This window comes from Neoarius graeffei, chromosome 23, assembly GCF_027579695.1.
Source record: "Neoarius graeffei isolate fNeoGra1 chromosome 23, fNeoGra1.pri, whole genome shotgun sequence".
Lineage (NCBI taxonomy): Eukaryota > Metazoa > Chordata > Actinopteri > Siluriformes > Ariidae > Neoarius > Neoarius graeffei.
The window spans coordinates 36,467,796-36,490,301 of record NC_083591.1 but is presented as its reverse complement, the minus strand read 5'-3'; the positions used below and the strand labels follow the sequence as shown (position 1 = coordinate 36,490,301).

Sequence of the window (22,506 nt, the reverse complement as noted above, 5' to 3'; positions counted from 1 at the left end):
TGGTATCTTTGACATGTCAATGTAATGTACAAAAAACAAACAAACTAATACCCCTACATAACACTCAGACCCTCCACAGGCTGATACCCAAGATCAGCATGTCTATAGGGTTTAGACATCAGTGTGTCCGGGTCGGTGTAGGCGCGTCTGTGGGGGGACCGGAAGTTGTGAGCCAAATCCTTGGGTTTTGGGTCTTCCAGAAGAGGTTTTGATGTAACGTCCTCTAGAGGCGCGCGAGCTCGATGCCCCCTGCTTTCCCGGCTGACGGTGCGGTGTCTCCGCATTTGTCCGTCCCGAGAGCGCAGGAGAAGCAGCACACTGAATCTGGACCGGACCAACAGGAACAGTTTCCTTATTCAGCTTCATCTTCCAGACCTCTCTAAATAAAGCTCCTGGAGCGGGTGCGCAAGTGTAGTCAAATCAGAGGCACGGACTAAAGGCAATTGCGCACCAGACCGGCAGCGTAGGCGGTTGGTTTTTTTCTTTTTTCTTTTCTTTCTTTCTTTCTTTCCTCCCCACAGTGCGTCTGAAGAAAGACAACTTGAAAGAGAGCGTGGACATCTTCAGAATTCCGGAGAAGACCTGACACTGCGCGTGTGCATTGTGTCTCATTGTGTGCTTGTTGGATCAGAAGTGCGGGATGGATGTGCGCCGAGCGCTCGTGCTGTGCGTCCTGCTCGGAGCGGTGAGCGCAGAGAGCGCGAGCGCGAAATCCAGAAGCTGCGCGGCTTTCCGGCAGTTCTACACGTCCAAGGGCTTCAGCCTGAGCGGCGTCCCGCAGGCGCAGATCTCCGGTGAGTGGATCAGGGATGTGGGCAACTCTCCGTGCAAGTCGAAATGGATGCAGAACCCAGAACAGCCGTGTTGGTCGAGGCGTTTGTAAAAAAAAAATCTCAGCAGGATCATAAATGGGCTGGAACTAATGCACATCAGGGAGGGTTCGACTTTCTGTTTCATTATCACTGACATTATTTTATTATTTCAGTAGATCCATATATTTAGAAGTAAGGAAGAACACATGATGCTTTAGTTCTCTAGTGCCTTACTGCACAAACATAGGGAAACAAAACAAGCCTGTTGTGCTGCTTTGTATATAATATACCAACACACAAGGAATTCCAAATACCTACAATTTGATAAAACACTTACTTGAACGATACAGATGAACTGGACAGGAAATTCTCTGCTCAAGCAGCTTTGTTAAATAGTCTATCCCTCTTCTTCTTTTGTTCATTGATTGGTGCACTTTGAATCTCACAGATTTGCAACCTGTTGTGTGTGTGTGTGTGTGTGTGTGTGTGTGTGTGTGTTTACGGTATAGAGAGCTGGTTTCAATCCCTATAGGAAATATGATGGCAAGTCCAGTATCGCAGGTGCTTGCTTGATCTGTGTTATGGTATGATAGAGTGAGCTACCACTGTTGCTGCAGTACACAAATAATTTTGATGAAAGTAGATCTGAGTATGGCGTAATAGTTTGAGAAGCAGCTTTGGGACCAAAAGGTTGCCGGTTTGATTCCCTGGACCAGCAGAAATGGCTGAAGTGCTCTTGAGCAAGGCACCTAACCCACATGGTCCCCAGGCTGCTCTGGGTATGTCGTATGTCACTCTGAAATAAACTTGATGGATTGATGACTCAAATGCAAGACACAGATTGTCTGATGATAAAGTGTGACTGCTTGATAAATGTTAACATTCCTTGCAAAGGTTCAGTGAGCTTAGTACAGTAGTGCGTTTGGGAAACTGGAAAATTTGACTCTCTAAACTTAACCATAGTCCTTCTGCAGCAGTCTCTTTCTCTGTCTCACACACACACACACACACACACAGAGTCACCTGATCTCTGTTCTGACACCTTGCTGGGTTATTAGTGGTCTGCTTCCAATATGTGCCATGCATGCCGATGCCAGCAGTCCTTCCAGTCGTGATAAAACAGCACAAGATTTATAGAGGAAAATGAACCATTAGCTACGAGACACTTATGGGATGAAATTATTACACTTGTAAAAGCATCATCCACTAGTGGATGTCATAAAGCGAAGCCTGCTCTTTTCAAGATGCCCTCAATCACACTGATTAATCATAATGTGTATCAATCAGACACATTAATGCTGGAGTCTGACATCTTTATGACTGCGAAATGTGTAAATTAGTGTTACTGATACATATGTAGTGCAATGTTTTAGCTTATACATATGTTATTTGTGGACAGATAGCTTGGATTAATTGTTCATTTTATTTTTCTGTGCAGATTACACTTAAAGCAGCTTGGAGTACTCAGTAGATATATCTCTGTCACAGCATTCATGGTGACACATTTTGCCATTCATGCATGGAATTGTGGGAGTATGGATTTTTTTTTTTAAAGCACTGACAGTCATACAAAGGATCTTAGATGTTTAGGCTTCAGAGATCACAGATTTAATTCTTCTCAGTGTTGCTTTCATGTAGGATGTGTACAGAAGAGCACTTATAATTTATTATGACTCTCTGACCGTTTCTATTGGTGGTTTTGATTTTAGTGATCACATGATATGGATGCTCTCTCTGTTGTATCTTGACATGAGTTCAAATTTATTGTCATTATACACAAGTGTGCATTCTAAAATGCAATATGTGAAGTATCTGGAATAGACATCAAAGATCAGATAACTATAGAATGTAACTAACATTCTGTTTCACCCCTGTTAACAGTCAGATGCAGTTTGAATCATCTGGATAATCTATGATAACAATGTGATGAGTAATAGGGTGGTCTGCTCAGAGATGACTACTGAAGCCACACAGCTGAGAGAGGTGATGTTAACCTTGGAGAACCCAGATAAGTTGGATGCCGAGGCCCAGGGAGCAGCAGCTCAGACCAGACCTCTTAGAGTGGCATGCTTCTAAATACTGTTGATGAGGAGAAGAAGCTCCTTGTAGGGTGCATAATATGTCACAATAGGGGCTGAGTGTCTAACCCATGTGTAGGCCATGGTGATGACATCCACCACCCAGTGTGCTTGTCTCTGCTTAGACAAGGGAGCTCCTTATGACTTCTGTCCATGGCGGATGAACAATTAGTCTGAGGATTGGATGACTGCCGTCTGATCCACATAATACCTTAGGGCTCACTTTCATTGAAAGCTGCAAGCTCAATTAACTGATTCACAAAGTTGGACGATTTGACTTTGGGCAATAATCCCAGATTCAACCACAAGGTCGGCCTAGAGTCATCTGACCGGCAATGAATATGAGCTAAGTTTACCACTAGAGCATGCAATTCCCACTTGTTTTGATAAAATGAAAGGGAGCAAAAAGGCATACCAGTTGATCATCCTGCAGAGGATCACAAGGAAGGGTCTTTAGCAATTCTCAAAGGGAACCTACCACGCCAGGCTCCTAGGGAATCATGGCAGATGGAGGCATGTTGCTTATATTAGAAAGGCAGTAATAAACCTATGAGAGCCCAGATAGATGCCGTCCATGGTACTATAATACACCATGATTCCTGCCACATACACCTTTAGTATTGGGAATCAGCAAAGCACCAGATCAGGACAACAAGGTAAAGACCATTTGCAATATACCTACCTAAGATCATACAAGGACATTGTGCTTGGGACCCTTGCTTCAGACAGGTTTCCTGGACAGCTAGGTTGTCATCCTCAGTTTAGCCCAAGGAGCAAGACCCACTGACACAGGTGATCTGGCTGAAGGTGACAGGTCTTGCCATCCATTTTGGACAACAGGACTCAGGTGTTGAATTGTACGATGGTTATGTGTAACATGGTAAGAATTAGCAGTAGAGAAGAAAAGGCATATTAACAGGCGGTGAAGCCAGTGGGTCAGTGTATTCTGAACCTTGCCAAACCTTTTTCCAAAAAGTCTGAAAAGCATGTAATTCCAGTGGTCCTAGCTTGTGTGTCAGCAACCCACTGTGGCTGCCATAGTCAATTCTAGCATCCTCAACACATGGCGGTATCACACATAATCAACTTGTGGAATTTAATTGGCAAACCTAATAATATGCCATATGTTGGGGTGGCTAGTATTCACTGCGTGGCTAAGATTACTGTAATATACACCAGTCAGTCATCCAAAGACATATATTACCGGTATGCCACTGTATCTTGATGCCACTGGATACTGGGGAGACAAGGATGAAGGTTTACTAATGTGAAAGAGTTCTGATTTTGCATGGCTTGATCTACATCTGACAAGCTAGGCAAGAACAAAAGGGGAGGGTCTTTAGAAACTGGTTCAACCCTCTCAAATCTAGAATTGGACAAAAATTATGATCCTTTCTAACCAAGGAAGCAGTCAGGTAGAACTCCTTGTTTATAATTGTGGTTTCCAGCTTTTTGACTGTACCTTTGTTTAACAGGGAATATATCCTTATGTCAAGGGTGGCACGTGGTGTAGTGGTTAGCACAGTTGCTTCACAGCAAGAAGGTTCTGGGTTTGAGCCCGGTGGCTGATGGGGGTCTTTCTGTGTGGAGTTTGCATGTTCTCCCCGTGTCTGCGTGGGTTTCCTCCGGGTGCTCCGGTTTCCCCCACAGTCCAAAGACATGCAGGTTAGGTTAATTGGTGGCTCTAAATTGACCATAGCTGTGAGTGTGAATGGTTGTTTGTCTCTATGTGTCAGCCCTGCAATGATCTGGTGACTTGTCGAGGGTGTACCCTGCCTCTCGCCCATAGTCAGCTGGGATAGGCTCCAGCTTGCCTGTCACTCTGCACAGGATAAGCAGTTACAGATAATGGATGGATCCTTATGTTAGAGGAATAACTTTGTTGGGGTCAGATAATGATGATGCCCTGAGCCATGAAAAGGTTGACAACTGGAGGCGATACTATAGTGTGTATTCCTGCAACAAATCAGGAGTCACTGATCTGATGTAGTTGCTGTACAATGAGCAATGTTTTCACTTGTATAGTGTACCATTGCCCTTCAGGGCCTTGTGCTATGCGACTCGAGTGGGGGGGAATGCTGTCTAGGGCCTGACCCACATAGTGGATGAGGGGCACTTAGATGCCACCCAGTGGTCTTAGGGTAGGAGCAGTTAAGTGCCAATCAGTGGTCTTAGGGTCTTAGTGTATGATTTTCTGTGCCTAAGGTGAGAGGCAGAACTGGGTTGCAGTGACCTAAAGAAGAGTGTGTAGTATGGGGATGGAAAACCATTCAACCATTCCAGTGACACATTATTGACATAGGGCATAGTCAAAGTTTCAGTTCATTCCAAAGGTGTTCAGTGGGGTTGAGGTCAGGGCTTTCTGCAGGCTACTTGAGTTCTTCTGCACCAGTCTTGGCAAGCCATGTCCTCATGGACCTAGCTTTGTGCACAAGGGCATTGTCATGCTGGAATATGTTTGGATGAGGCCCCTAAGTTCCAATAAAGCGAAATTGTAATGCTACAGCAAAGACAGTCCATACAATTGTGTGCTTCCAAATTTGTCATAACAGTTTGGGGAAGGCCCAAATAAGGGTGTGATGGTCTGTTGTTAAGTATTCAATTCTCAGCCAGCTTGATATATAGTATGTTTACCGTAGGTTGCATAATATGTTTAATCCCAATGTCATCTACTGTATGACTAAATCTACTGCGAGAAACCAAGAGTCAGCGATCTTGGTTGTTATTTTGGTCATAGAGAAAGTCATTTGGCAGTTCATAGACACACTAGTAAATGACAAATTCATAACTATAACTATTACTGACCTCAAAATGTAATCAGCTCATCAATTTATGCCATTTAAAATTTTATTTTCCTTATTCCTCTCATTCCTCTTACTCGCTAACTTCTAAACATCAAAATATGCTGACATGCATGATTACTACATAGTGTAGCCCAGGAGGACACAAACAGAACCAGGACATGGGAAAATCTGAACTATTTTTATTTTCACTGTTTGGGAGAGCAAAAGTAAAGAAACTTGGAAAATAAATAGCAAACATAACACAATAAATCAGGACATTTTAACCATCCTATAAACCATTGCATGGTCATCCAGACTCAGCATGTGAACACAGGCCTATTCTCTGGTCTCCAACTACCTACTGAGGGACAAAGGGGAATAAATATGCAGTGAGAGAACAAGAAACTAGTGTGTACAGTTAAGTGATTACAGAACCACTCCCTCTGACCCCTTACTTCCTGGTTCCAACCCACACCAGACCACATCCCTGACATCGAGTAACAGAAATGAGACATGTCTGAAGGGAAGGATAATAATGAAGGCAGTGATCATTATAATGCTAACCTGGAAATCATTGGCCATTTTGTTGTCAATTATTTTTATTACCACTGCCTTTTTGAATAATTTTACTTTTCCCTTTTCCCTTCTCTGAGATTCATGTTCTGACTTATAATTCATGACAAATCTTAAATGAGAAGAAATAAATTAAAACACTAGCTTAGAGCTGCTGGACAAAATATCGGCCATTAGAAAAACGCTGTTACAAGCTATTAATGGAAGAACATTCCATAACATGGGTTGTGCTGCACCATGTGGATTAACAGCTGCAAGTACAAAGTAAATTCCCATTCAGTGAGAATTCAAGGCTATCTTCAAAGCAATATTCTGCACACAAGGTAGTATGCCTATGAAGTAAGTACACCAAAGGTATCCTGACATACTCTTTAGTATGGTAGTATTCAGTTTGGGACAAAGAATTCATGACTGTGAAGATCCGTGCTGCCATTAGAGTATTAACAAATTCTTCTAGTGCACATTGAAGTGACTGGGACATTTACTGAGTATTAAGAAAAAATCAAAACTTCATATTTTAAACAAGAACTTATCTTTTATTTACCATCATCCAGTAAACACTAACTGTAATGTCCTGATCAAGTAGTGCATCACTGAAATGACAGTGTAAAGACAAAAGTCCTTTGCCTTTATAATGGTTTCCATGCCTTCATATCATATGAGCAGCATTTTTTCAGTTGTCCCAAGATGATCCACTGCCCCATACATATTTCCTGACATTTCTGGTCTAACTGTGCCAGATTGCTTGGCAGACCTTTGCCCATTCTTTTTGACATAACTGTTCTAACTCTGCCAGATATTACGCACTGCCTTCATGACCTTCATAAGGTCTGATGGCCAAGAGGATTGTAGTGAAACATCTTGCATTTGGTGCTTTTCAAAATATTTTTGGATTGGCTTTGCCTTGTTTGTATTTCTGTCTTGTTCCGTGACACTTTTTGGAAAACTTTTTGTTTGTAGACAATTGGGGAAATAGAGGTTTTCCTTTTTTCCATTCCATAAACCATGGTAGATGCAAAAGTAGAGAGGAAAGGTAGATTCCTTCAGACACTGAAAGTGATGAATTGTATCACTTTTTTTGTGTGAAAACTTGACATTAAAACAAGCCACATTTAATGTGGATCAGGATGCTGGGCACACAGGTGTTGGGCAGCACAGTGACACAGCAGGTAGCATTGCAGCCTCACCGATCTGAAGGTCCCTGGTCTGATCTTGAGCTTTGTTTATTGTCTGTGGAGAATTTTTCATGTTCTGTTTAGATTTCTTTGGTTTTCTTCGACCTCTCCACCTCTGTAAAATGTGCATGGTGTGTGACTTGGGCAGCACGGTGGTGTAGTGGTTAGCACTGTTGCCTCACAGCACAAAAGTTCTGGGTTTGAACCCCATGGCTGACGGGGGCCTTTCTGTATGGAGTTTGCATGTTCTCCCTGTGTCTGTGTGGGTGTTTTCCGGGTGCTCCAGTTTCCCCCATGGTTCAAATACCCAGCCACTGTGGTTGCACAAGCCAGTGCATACTTAGTGCCAGTCCCAAGTCCAGATAGATTGGGGCGGGTTGCATCAGGAAGAACATCCAGTGTAAAAAAATTATGCCAAAGCAAAGGGATTGAAAATTAATTGGGGCTTTGCCCTGTATTCTTCCCTTGTCACAAAACTATGTGACAAATCAAATAAACTAAACTAGACTTGCATCCCACCCAGTGTTCCAAGGCTATGGATCCAATCTGGATCCACTGTGACCCTGACCAGGATTAAGAGGATACTGATGCTGAATGATTACATCAGTCTCAGAAGATAAAGGAAAACATTATTGTACTCACAAACACCTCTTCATAAAGTACTGATTCAGTGGAAAGTGAGGAAAAAGCAGAAGCTAAGCCTTAGCTGACTTACGTTTTTTAATATTTACAATTTAGTACGATTGGAATACACCGCAAACCCACCATAATGAACTCTTTTACTGTGAACTTTCACATATAATGAACTAAATTCATGTCCCCTGTCTTTATTGACAATGAGTCAGAGTCTTCTAAAAAACATCACTTAGCCATGTGCTCCTCGTCCCACCAGAGACAAACAATAAGTAATCAAGTCCGCAGTCAAATTAACAATATGTGTTAATGCCATAAACAAAGGCTTAACTAGCTTTGCTTAGGTGTCAATCACTAATAGTTATTGAGAATGGTGATCAAAGGATCGATAAACAGACAAAATGCCTGCTGATACCACTGGACTGCTGATACTGAGATGTGACCTCTTCTGCTCCTCTGACCTGCCTGATTCATTCTGATGCCCTACATCTGGCTGGAATCTCATCACATCGCTCCTGTGCAGGACGGCCCCATATGGACAGTCGAAAGACGCACTTGGAAGACACTCTGGATACTTATAGTAATACATTTGTGTCAGAAAACAGAATCCAGGGACACATGTCTGCCCGGGGGCATTTTGAGTTATTGACAGATTCAGAAAGTACAGTTTCTAAGCTTTCCAATGATGCCTTCCATGTGGAGATCTGACAATATTTGAAGAATGTGTGGCCTTTTGAAAGTGTATACCTCTTAAAACAGAAAAGGGAGAAAATCGCCCTCAAAGTTTTCCATCTCAGCTACTCTGGGTGCAGGGTGGGCACATAATGTTGCTCATTTGCATGACATTAAGGAAAGCCCTACCCCCTACTAGCTAGCATGATACTACTTTCATGTAAACAAAGATCACCACGTCAATTTTCCTTCCATGCAAAGTATGCCCAACACAATTATGAAGTACAAAAATAAGTCCTAAAGTATACTTTAACGTTTTGTGGTTGAAAAATTACTCACACCATAAGAAAGAAAGATAGCACGATGATGACACAACTAACACAACACTAGTTTCATGTAAAGCCTCGGTCACAACCGGCCGTACCGTGCTCCTACGGCCGGTCTACACGCAAAAAATGCACGGAGAGCGCGCAAGAAACTCACGAGAGCGTGCGTGTGAAAAGCACGAGAGCGCGCGTGTGATGTGCTGATTTTCGAGCCGCAGACCGGCCACAGAGGTTCTTTGTCATGTCAAACAAACTCTACGGGCGCTTACGTTTTTTTCAGGTTGCAAGACAAATTTACAGCCAACGCGCGTCTTTCTCCCTGAACAAAAAAAAAAAACGCAGCGATTTGGGAAACGCCAAAAATCGCACGGCCAAAAAATCGTACGTCCGGTTGTGACCTAGGCTTAACCAAACCACAACACTCTCCATTACATGCAAAAATAACCACACAGCCTTAGATTAATAAACTTACCCCATCAGAAAGAGAAACGGCGCCTTGCACACACCAATGCCTCCGATGGAATGTAATCCTAGAACGGTCCGTGTATCATCCGATCATTCAAGTATTCTATTCAATCTGGAAAACGAGGTTGCGGGTTTTTTTTGCTAGAAATGGTTATCTCCGATGTAAATACCGTGTGTCTGTTTGCTTTGCGGTGTTTCAGCTCCTCTGCGCTCTGTTTAGTAACTCATTCCATAGTGAAATTACATTCCTGTATGCAGTTAAGTAGCCATGCGCTCAACTCGTATCATACAGCTGATTCGCAAAAAAAAAAAAGACTTAAATCATGTGAATGGCCCATATGGTAATTTACCCACACACCCCAGCAGGCTACAGTCCTGACAAAAACGAGACAATTTGCAACAAAAAATGTATGCTTTTCCAACAAAACAATCTATTATCTGAAATACTGATTGCATTCTTCAAGATCTCAACTTGCACATGATGGAAAAAAAACAAAAATCACAAATTAAAAAAAAAAAAATGCTTCTTTTGCGATTATCTCGGATTCGTTTCGGCCGACATGTGTCCCTGGATTCGGTGAGGGGTCACATTTATGTCGGAGGACTTCAGTTGCCTTGCTAACTTTAGGACTGAAGTTGTCATGAACAGTTTTGCACTCAAGTTTCCATCAATGGACAGTTTATAACTTCAACAAAATAGACTTCATGTTAAAACTATAGTGAATTTCCTGGTTTCACAGTTATACTTTGCGACAAAAGAGGACACAGTTATAGAAGCGAGTTATTTATAATCATGCTATCTGTTATCACCCAAATGAGGATGGGTTCCCTTTTGAGTCTGGTTCCTCTTGAGGTTTCTTCCTCATGTCGTCTGAGGGAGTTTTTCCTTGCCACCGTCGCCACAGTCTTGCTCATTGGGGATAAATTAGGGATAAAATTAGTTCATGTTTAAAGTCTTTAATTTTCTGTAAAGCTGCTTTGCGACAATATCGATTGTTAAAAGCGCTATAGAAATAACCTTGACTTAAATTTAATACCTAGTTAAAGTGTACTGGCAGCGTTTTTATATCTCCTGCCTAGCCCCTTGGCACGACATAAATGACATCATCAGTGATTTCCATAACAGACGAAGAAATCATCACCTCCGTTCATTATCCTTTAACTCGGTCAATGAAGTTTGATAATGACTCAAAAGGAGAAATTCATGATCAGGAGAATGTGGCTAAAATTTTGCATATCACGTGAGTGTTTGGTGTGAAAAGTGGGTCCATTTCAGTATTACAAACTTTTCGGTATAACAAACTATTTGGACATCCCCCAAGGAGTTTGTTGTATTGGGGTTGCAGCGTATTTGAATACTTTATCATATGTCAGTAACGTGCAGCATAAATGAATAAAATCAAAGAAATATTCCTTGTATTCACTTACTCGTCTAGTGACAAGGTTGAGCTTGCACCTCTTTCCACAGCTTTTCAAAGTCAGAAGGTGTGTTTGAAAGGGTGTTTCTCATTTCCACTGCTTTGAACGATACTTGGTACTCATGTAAGTGAGGGACCTTCACACTGAGCTTGCAAAGACAACCATCGTTTCAAAGAAACTGTCATTTGTAAATCGACAAATATTCAAAAATGTTTCAGCATAATTTTGTGTTTGTTTTCTTTACTTCTGTTGTCCCAGTCAGTCAGAGTTCTCTTTGTTGATGAAGAACAAGCAGAGGTACAAAGGAGGACAAAGAAATTCGTCCATTTGTGTTGCTGAGGTCCAGTATTAGTGTGTTTGTCAAAGAAGCTTATTAAATCTGTCTTTGTCATGAGAGCAACATTTGTAATATTTTTATGGCTATTGTGAGTTTCTCTCATAACTTTATTTGCAAATCAAGGAGTAGATTGGGGACCCCTGCTCTACGCCATTCTTGGCTTGCAGTCATGTGACTTTGCTTAGCAGTTTTACCGGAAGTGAAATAGCTGGTGGTCTAAACGGCTGCCGTAGTGCAAGCAACTAGTGATAACTTATCCGAGTATGCTCGTAATCTAGAAGCCACTGCTCGCTTTAGATATATTCAGAAGATTGCTATGTGCAATGGAATCGACCCCTACAGTCTGGGAAAGAAGGATTTGTCATACGATCTTGAAAACTACCCTTTAGTCAAGTTCCCTGACATCTCCAACTATCTGGTGTTGCAGACGTCCTTCTACACCGCAAAACAGATGAAAGTGTGGAAGAGTATGGAGGCTCACAACTTTTTTGTATGTGGCTGGGTAAAGGACCTCGGTATCAAGTCGCTGCCGAATGAATCCTGGATTGTTTTTGTCCGTGTAAGTATGTTTTTTTAAGCTTTTCTTTTGCCTCTTTACAACGAAGCGCTGCAAGTTGAAGTGTAAACAAACAACAGTTGGCTTGATTCTCACTTGTGTTGGCTCTTATCTCTCAGGTAAATCATTCACAAAGATCATCAGAAACCCCTTTAAAGACCTGGATCTTAGTTAAACAAGATGGAGAAGTGATCACGGTGCACTGTAACTGTATGGCTGGGTCAGAATTTTGTCGCAACCTTCATGCATATGGACTTTGTGAGGAGTGAGGAGTAAACAAAGAAACTGGGGACTTTAGTGCTTCGTGACTAAAAAAAAAGTACCATAAAATAATGACACATAGCAAGAAAAGTACTTGGAAAACACTCAGGACATAGCTGAGAGGGATATACAAACCTTTCACAAAGTGATCACTGCGAAGTTGAGCATGCGTCGCCTCGGCTCCCTTCGATTTCAGTAAGAGGTTCAAAAGCCACCTTTCTCGATGTCTTTTTGTGAAATTTTGTGTTTGTTCACCCTTTTTTATTAGTTCACAGGGAACCCTGAATAAACTTTTATCAGTTTCACAGTTTGATCAATTCGAACAACCTAAAACAACGCAAGCGTAAGGCATTTTTCATGCCAGCAATGCACCTTCTCCGTACAAACGCTTTGTCAACTGAGCTTTGGTAGACCACCAGCTAAAGTTTTGAATAACTAATGAGGTGGATGTGATGTCATGTGAAATCCAAGAATTATTCATGTGCATCCACGTGACAAAATAGTGTGACATATGCATCCGCCGCCATGTTGGATGATATACAAATCCACAATGCCGTCTCATGCGAACAATAATTGTGATGCATCTCCAACTTTCTCGAAATATTATGAATATCTGAAGCATCCTACTGGATTTACTGACTAGTTTGTAGAACTTGTAGAGTTGAAGCTCCACCTGACATGCTAGCAAACTCTTTTCAAACTCAAAATCATATTGGAAAGCTAATGTTACTAGAAAAGGAAGCTTTCTACATTCTGTTTATTTGGCAATATTATGCTAAAGTTAATGTTATTCATGTTAGCGTAACTCCGTTTTTACATGCTAACTAACAGTGTCCAAGTTAACTAGCTATGTGTTATTGTTAGACATGGACAAGGCTGTAGCAACTTGGTGGGCAAATCCACAGAAATTCATTTGATGAACCAGACTGCATAGCTATTGCAACATTATCGCTAGCTCTAAAAGCAGAGACAACTTCACTGCAAGCTTTCTCTTAGAATAAAACCTTTATATACCTCAATATGCTTCCGCAGGTTGGACGGCGAGTTTTTGTAGGCTGTAATGTGGTTCGTTTTAGGCAAACAAAGCAAACATTTAAAACAAAACGAATCTTTAATCCTTTCTAAAAGCTGAAACATGGGTTCTAGGTCAAGCCATGGGTGTGTGTGTTCCCCAGAAGAACTGCCTCCTTCCATTCCATCATCAACTGATTGTGTTTAAATAACGCTGCTGAGAAATTGAACTTGATTTTATATAGTCTATGGACGTGACGTGACCCTAGTGATTACTGATCAGCTGTCTCAGTGTCACCTGCGAAAAAACCAATCATGTTTTATAAAAGAAAGCAAAAAACATCCATTTTTAAAGCTGCTTCGTAGTAACGAGTAACGAGGTTCTTGATAGAAATGTAGTGGAGTGAAAAGTACGATATTTGTCTTTCAAATGTAGTGAAATTAAAGTCATAAGTTTTAAAAAAAAAAAAAACAACCTCAAGTAAAGTACAGATACTCAAAAAGTGTCCTGAAGTACAGTAAATGTACTTCGTTACTGTCCACCTCTGATTATAAGTTACGAAGTTACTGGGTTACTGGAACGGCATTGCTAATATCTCACTTGGCAACGTTAGCCCACATTGTTCTCCTTGTGTATCCAAACTCACTAAGGTTTGCACTGCTTCTAATCTGGCTTTCTTGGCAGATCTTTCATTTATCCTGTTGCTTCTTGATACCACGAGATGAGTTTTCTTTTGTCTTGATCTTTTTGTGTCCTAATGTGAGTGTTGGTGCCCAGTCTGGATTTGTTTTATCATGTAGGTTTGCCAGTGCTCCTGCATGGTGAGAAGCAGAGTGTTCGCACTAAAGCTCAAAAGTTCAGTTTAATCAGCAGGAAAACACAGCTGTAATTAGCAGTGAAATCTTACTAGATATAGTCACCACACACACACACACACACACACGCGCGCGCGCGCGCGGGTATAATTCGCTTTTTCCTCAGTTAAATCCTTACGATGTATGTTTTTGAACCACAGCGTATGCACGGTGTTCTCTGGACAGTTCTTCATCTGTTTTGTCGCCGTTTTTAATTATTTTTGTAATTCTGAAGAACCGTGTCTCTTTGACACAAGTAGCATTATTACCGCAATTATATCCCGCACACAAAGGAGGCACTGTCTTCCTTCAAAGGCAAAGAAATCAAATGAAAATCACGAAGCGTTGCAGCAGCTCACACGTGAAGCACCGCCAGCTTGGTTGTTGTTATCATCTAACATTGCGGACTTCCGGTTTGGAAAATAAGCGTGACGTCACGTGCACACAAAGAATAATTAACCTCAAGTTCAAGTTCTACTGATATCCTGGAGAAGGATGATGCCTTTCTCTTTCCTCCACTATTGAAAATGGAAACAGAAGAATCAGTAATGGTGGAGAGGATGAATAGATGGATAAGCTTGGCGTTTACTGATAAACCAAGCTGTTGGTTTTAGTCATTCTTGTTTTGTCTTAAAACAGCACATCTCACTATTAATATGTCAGAAGTCTTATCTCAATACTGAAGCACAAGCAGCAGTTCTTATGCTTATTTGTTTGTTTGTTTGTTTGTTTGTTTTTTATCTTCTTCGGTTCTTACAGATGTTACAGTCTGATTGCTTTCCCGATCCCTCACTGAACGTGTTGTGTATTTTGTGTTTCATCTGTTGTGCATTGTGTGGTCTGAAACACGAACAATATTTCATCACGGTTGAAGTTAGCTTTGGTTGCCAGGCTATCCTGGAATCATTACACCACCTGTCGAATACAAACTGCACCCTTGAGACGTTTCATATCCAGCACTTGTCTCATTTGATTCAAGTAAAGTGCATTGCAACAGAACAGGCAGATCTAAAACAGAGTTCTGCGCTGTACGAGATATGCTGCGTGACAGTGATGTGTGGAATTCGAATGGGATTCAGGTAGCGAAAAGCAAAACATTAAAGGTTGGTAAGACTGTCTTATTCGTGGTGAGTTCATTTATTTTACTATCTAGTCTATGAATATTGTTTTAATCCTTTAAAGGTAATACATGATATGAAAGAATGAAGTAGGAAAATACCATGATGCCATTCTGATTTTGATTTACTTTTACTTTTTACCTTCAAGTAAATAATGGATGTAGTGTCAGGCTTAAAAGATCAACAGTGTGTGTGTGTGTGTGTGTGTGTGGCTGAAAGCAATCTAGCAGGACTAGCATGTGGAGGCTGGACTTGAGAATGGTGATTCACTGCCATGCCAGAGGACACAGAACTGTGACTAATCAAGGTGACTTTTAAAGGATCTGCTATTATTTCCATCAGGAGAGAGAGAGAGAATGAATAAATGAAAGAGAAGGCTATCTATCCAAAGAAAGGAGAAAATAGAAAAAAAATGCATTCTGGGATTAGAGGATCAAAAGATGTTGAGGTCTAAGAGAAAGAAAAGAAGAAAAAAAAATGAGAGAGGGCAAAGAGATATACAAAAAGCCCAAGGATAGGAGGCAAGAGACAAAGAAAGTGTGTGCTGCATTTTGTGTGTGTGTGTGTGTGTGTGTGTGTGCGTGTGCGTGCGTTCGTGTGTGGATTTAACTGGATTTACGGTGTCGTTTGATCAATCACTAACAGCTGACAGCAGGATGGCGAGTGAGACTGCTAGATTCTCCCCATCAATATTTAATGCCGGCTCAGTACCGAACTGTCTCTTTCTCTTCATTCACGCTGTCTTTCTCTGTCCGTTTCTCTCAGATCCTTCGTCTTTCTCTCCCCATACATTCTCTTGCTCTCTCTCTCTCTCTCTGTATACATTTTGTTTCATATTCTCTTTTCATTATCCACTTACACTGATATCAGTCATGTCCTTTTTCTTCCCTCTCTCTCTCTCTCTCTCTCTCACACACACACACACACACACACTGATGCTCTGTTTCTATACATCCATCCAGTGAACACTTAAAGGTAGGGTGATCAGACGTCCCGGTTTTACCGGGACAGTCCCGATTTGGGGTTGTGTGTCCTGAGTCCTGACAAAAGTCTGTCGGGACACGGAGATGTCCCGGTTTTCGCCACTCGCGACGTTTGCGACTGAGCAGCGTGGGAATCATTAGTAGAGAAATGTCTGCATTTGCTATTTTGATGAATTGACAGGAATCGCAGACTTTCCTGGTTACTGCCCCCTGGCCCTGTGGCATGGGTGTTTATTTAGCCACATTATTCCAGACAACAGAACGTGTTGCCATGCAACAATAAAATAAACATTAACTGGCGCGAATGTTCTTTGTCGAGCAGCTAGCAGCAGTAATGCCGCAGCAATTATGCCGAAAAGAAAATGTACCTTTTTCAAAGATTTACAGGGCACCTACCCCTTCCTCCGAAAGGTGCAGAACAATGCGCACGAAGCCTACTGCACACACTGTAAGTGCTTTGTTCTTGTGCTGAGTTGGGTAGCCTATGTTGCAAATGCTGTGCGCTCCTGTGGGGGCTTTCCTCGGGCTGTCGCCCCTCTCCTCCTTTATTGCTGTTTTGTTTGAGTGTATATTTACGGAAGCCGCGAGAGGCCCTTCATATAATCTTTTTTTATTCACCTTGTTATCCCGAGATAACGACATAATTAATTCAGGATCTCGAGAAAACAAAACAATTATTTCATGATCTCAGCTGGATCACTGTATCTCCGTCGGTAGAGACGAAGCCGGGCCAGTCTTCTGCGGAGGTGCCGCGGACTAACGCTACGTTCACACTGCAAGGCTTAATGCTCAATTCCGATTTTTTTGTGAAATCCGATTTTTTTGTGAGGTCGTTCACATTAACAAATATATGCAACTTGTATGTGATCCTCAGTATGAACGAAAAGCGACCTAAAAGTGTTCCGCATGCGCATTGCAGGATACAACGACGTCACACGCAGTGAGCATGGCCAGTGTTTACGGAAGTAAAACCGCCCGGTTGCGGTATGACCCATCCAATCTAGCTTGAATAGCTGCATCCCCCCAAATGGAAATCAGCTCCCTAACCTCTGCGTCCTTCCATTGAGAAGATTCAGAACCTTCATAGCCCGAAGCGTCCCTCACATTGATGTCATGCGCAGGGGCGCAGATACGTTTTTTGAACTGGGGGGGACAAAAAACTGGGGGGGGACAAAGCTGCCAGCAAACCAACCCCAACCCCGATATGCCTGTCAAACTTGTTGTGGGTTACCATAGCAACCAAGCTCGAGCTCGCAACCTGTGCAGGCTGCGCAGCTCAACCAACCGAATATCAGTCTTTGTTTTGTTTTATGTGAATTGTTGCAACTATGTATACACTGCCGTGCACCTCAATAAACCGAATGGTAATTAGTCTTTTGATTTTTCCGTGAGGTTTGCCTTATGCAAAGAAAGACAGCATAGACGTTTTTTCCTCCCTATAAGTGGGGGGGACCGAGCGAGGTGAATTTAAATCTGGGTGGGACGAGTCCCACCCTCTATCTGCGCCCGTGATTATGCACCATGCTGTTGTAACTTTTTTTGAGAGACCCGCCGCCTACTTCAGCGCAGAATAGTGACGTTTGTGGCTTGTTGATGACGTGTAAGTCGGATGAATGCGACCTGGCGGTTCAGACTGAAGTCGCATATGAAAAGAGCGGATAGGAATCGGAATTAGGACCACATATCCAAACGGCCTGGGTCGGATTTGAAAAAATCGGATCTGTGTCGTTCATATTGTCAATAAAAGATCGGATACAGGTCACATATGGGCGAAAAGATCGGATTTGAGTCACTTCAGCCTGCAGTGTGAACGTAGCCTAATTTTGAAATTATCCCTTATTAAAAGACTTAATGCAATCTTTCCCTGTGTCAACCCCTGATCAAAATATTGCCTTATTAGGTGATCGATTATTCCAGACATTCTAATGACCAAAGTTGCGTCTATACAGAATGAGAAATAGCCCCAAAGTCAGCATATCACAAGTCTCTTGGCGCACCTGAATGAACCATTTCTCAGCTGTTTACTCAAGATCATGAAATAATTGTTTTGTTTTCTCGAGATCTCAGAATAACGGTTTGTGAGAAAGAGGGCTTCTCCACCCCCACCTCACGCCAGGATTGGCCACAAGAGGAAGAAAACTAAGGCTACTTAAAGTATAACGTAAAACGGGTGCGAGTTTATTTACAGTACAAACAGCGAATACAAAAATAGGAAAACAAAAACTGAGAAGAAACGCAAAACAAAACCGGCCTCAATCAGGCAACACAAATATAACTACAACAAAAGACTTTTTAAAATACAAAACTCAGTATGCACTTCTCTGCACCTACTTCTGTTACACAGCCTCACAGCAAGCGTGTGTCCTCCTGCGCCTCTCTCTCTACAGTGAACACTCCTGCCCCTTTTAAAGGGTTCACAATCGAGAGTAACATGCTGATTAGACAATCAGCAACCAATAGAAGCATCCCATTACATTAACACTCAAAAAACAGTTAAAAACACACATTTAGTTAAACCTACACAATACCACCATATACCCCCGACATATTAGAAAACACATACACCACATTAAATTCAATACATATATTAAATAAAGCTACACAACAATAATTACAAAACATTACGTCACCATTTCAACCAAGTTCCTGCCACTGCACCGGAACAGTGGTTAATATTGGTTCCGGAAGGGCTCCGGTTTCCCCCCGGCCCGGATTGTTGTCACCCCAGGTACAATGGTGAATAAAAATGTTTGTTGTGTGGTAAAACTATTGTGTGGCGAGTGGAATATGACGCGAAACAACGGGTACCTACGCTATTCGCGATGATGGTAAATAACTATTAAACTGAGGAATATGTGTCTATTGAGTGTATGTAGTGTGTGTGTGATCTCGCGCTAGCCGCGCTAAAAAGCAAATTCCAATACATGGAAGAGACGCCAACAGGTGCGCATCGGCTGTGTGTGTGTGTGTTGGGAAGTGTCTATGAGTGTCGGGAAGACATGTCTCTGGCGTTTCTATGAAAAATGCAACTACCACCCCTCGTCATTTTTCACACGGTTTTGTTTTCTCGAGATCTCGAATTAGTTGTGTTGTTTTCTCGAGATCCTGAATTAATTATGTCGTTATCTCGGGATAACAAGGTGAATAAAAAAAAAGGATTATATGAAGGGCCTCTCTCGGCTTCCGTAGTATATATTCTCAAATCACTTGTCTCTTTTTTGTTTCTGTTTAACATACCATTCTGACAGTTTGGCCATATTGCTGTGTTGGACAGCTTGTTGCACCTTCCATTAAAGTGTTCACTTTTGTACACATCTTCTTGCTTTATTCATTCAGTTGTGGGGAATGGTTAGTAAGGTTGATTCTGACCTAGGCTATGCTGAGGTCACATATCTACTTTTTAAGTTCATGCTATAGTGCATACAATTTTAGAGATATAGCCTACATGTGCATATGCATTCTTCTTGGTGTTCTCACAAACAGGTGAAATAAATCAGTTTAAATTTGGCCTATGGACATAGCCTGGCCTATTCTCAGCCATTGCAAAATCTGTTGTCTGATCATAATTTAACTGATCTGTATACCACTATGCTACTAGATAACAAAATGCCTGTTTGTTTTATTTCATGTGAGATGTTGATAAATGTGAGCTTCAACAAAATGATAAGAGCACCTCTCTGAGTGTCACGTTTACGTAAAAAAAAGGTGTGCGTGCACGAGCATGGTCGCGCGCAAAAGTGTCCCGGTTTCAGACTAGGGAAATCTGGTCACCCTACTTAAAACCCTTTGGTGACTGACCCCTTGAAAATGGTTCCTCCAGGAACGATGACTTTTCAGTTGTCAAGACAACGGAAACACTAAAATACAAAAACAGAAAGATACGTCACAATGCTCTTGTGCACAAAACAAAATGCTCTTGTATTTTAGTTTTTCCGTTGTCTTGACAACTGAAACGTCATCGTTCCTGGAGGAACCATTTTCAAGGGGTCAGTCACCAAAGGGTTTAAAGGTAGACCGTCGTTCAGATTTTTCAAGTCTAGGTCATAAAAATAATTTTCCCTGACACCCAATTATTTTTGTTTCGTGGACCGAAAGCTACTGAATTTGAATCACAGACTTCCAATTTTATGATTTAAAAAAATAAATAAAACAATTAATGAATTTAAAGCCACGTGGCCCTGAATTCTCCGCTATTTTTTCCAGCTTCACCATGACGCAATACAAGATACTACGTCATGCATCACGTGGTGGGCTTTCCCCGTTTGTACAAGGCATTGTGGGATGCAAATTTGAAACAGGAGAGAACAATGGAGGACACGAATGAAACGTGAAAGACCGACTACAGTAACAAAGCGAGAAGAAAAGACGTTATGTTGCGAAGGAAAGGGAATGCAGGACCAAACAAATAAATATCAGCGCTCAGCGAGCACCTCGGTGTGATCAGCTGTTCGTTTAGCATCAGAATGATGGAACTGTCAGTGCACGGTCAAAGGTAAACCTGTAGATGGTGGTAATGCAACACTGTGGATGCCAGCTGCCATAAAACCCAAAAGAAGAAGGAAAAGAAGAAGCAGGTAAACCTGCGCATGCGCACATGGACTTCCTCTGTCTGCTTGACTGCGTGAAGCGGGCGATTTCATGCGCGTTATTTGCTCGGGAATCCCCTCAAATAAAATAAGTTCCCTGCTACAGAATGGCCTGATATTTTGTGAGATATTACAGAAATAAACATATATCACAATGACCAAATTTCAGAGGGAACTACATTTTACTGATTTTATGACATCGAAAGGCCATCTACTTTTAAGGACATTCTGAATAATAATAATAATAATATGCAGTTGTATGGAGCATCTCACTGTTGACTCAGAAATGACCCAAAACAATGTAGAAATGATTTCACACATTTCGTACAAAGCAAGGACATATTTATCAGCTGTATCAGCCGAGTTAAAGGAGCAGTTTGTCATTTTTAAAACTGACTGCTGTCTGAAAAGTGAACTGCAGTTCTGATATAAACATTAACAAGGTGTGAGCCTTAGCTTTCGATGACCTTTAAAGGGGATGCCGCAAAGCTGTGCAATTCAGTTTTGCTTTGGGGCGAGGCCTGTTTTCTGGGCTAGAAAAATGGAAACAGAAGCCTGAAATACAGACACTTAAGTCCATTGCGATGTAAACCACAGTTACCATTGCAGTGATGTGATTATTATAGATCTGGATGTATTTTTAGACATTACTGTACAAAGCCATTGCAATGGACAAACAGATGCATACAAGTCTCTGTTTGGTCCATGCTGACTGGGAAATCTGCTGCAAAAATTAGATTAACTAAAATGTTTTAAATATAGGAGAGTTATTTAATCTTGTCATTATGTGTTATGTGATACGCTTTTTTTTCAGAATTAAAATGAGCAGATAATTTTGTTCATTTCTGGAAATAGACGCTTGAATGAAGCAGAGTTATCTGCCAATACATATTACACAGTCGCATGAAGATAGAAAGTCTATCTTGAGCGGTGAACATATTCACAAGTGAGCGAAGCAAATGAGTGAAAATATTTTCAACACGGGAAGATAAACTTCATATCTTTGCGCCACCATGTAATGTTCTTTATATTATGGCCACAGCCACAAAAAAAAAAGTTAATCAAAAGAATTTTAATTTTGAACCGGTCCACCATTTTGACAACGCACGTCTAGTCAGCAGGAAAACACTGCAAGTGACATCATCAGAGCGAAATATCGGAAATTATTATACATACAGGACACTTTTTCAATGGAATAAAAACATGTATTCTATTCCCTTCCAGCGGGTTTGATTCATTTGGTTTGATAGCATGCAATATTGTAAGCATATCGTTTATCCTATGTGTATTACATCTCTCTACCCAATGGAGAATGAGCGTTGAATATGGTTTACGATATTGCATGGTTGTCAAGACAACATGACGTCACACGTCGGAGCTGATGTGAATATTCATTGAGAAAGTTTTCTGTACTCGGGAACGACTGTGACAAGTTGGAAACAAACATGGCGGCCAGGTTTGCTTTGTGAAATACGTAACCCCCCTGTTCTTAACTTTTTGTAAAATCGATAAATGTTCCATCAAATGTGTATGTATAATAAGAATAATAATAATATTGGCTGGCTTTTTTTCATGGTATATCAGATATATTTCATTCAGCTAACATGATATTGAACTCATCTTCAACTCGTTCAGTATCATGCTAGCTGAATGGAATATATCTGATAGAGCACGAAAAAAAGCCAGCCAATATTATTTAAATAGGGTTAATCAATAACGATAATCTAATACAATATATTTATTTTCATATTTAGAAATAGTATACAATTCCATGATGTTCAACATATTTATATTGATATTACTTTGTGTGCTTTACAGAGCCATATCCATCATTATGTCCTTTACACTCTTTTTTCTTTCTGT

General features: G+C 41.3%; 1 protein-coding gene across 1 annotated transcript in view; it reads left to right on the top strand.

The window, feature by feature from the left end:
• Positions 1–231: 231 nt before the first annotated feature.
• gpc1b (glypican 1b) overlaps positions 232–22,506 on the top strand; it is a 255,873-nt gene continuing 233,598 nt past the window's right edge. The window contains exon 1 of the mRNA XM_060906106.1: positions 232–794. Within this exon, the coding sequence (XP_060762089.1) occupies positions 641–794 (154 nt within the window). The 5' untranslated portion in view covers positions 232–640. The remainder of the gene's footprint in view (positions 795–22,506) is intronic.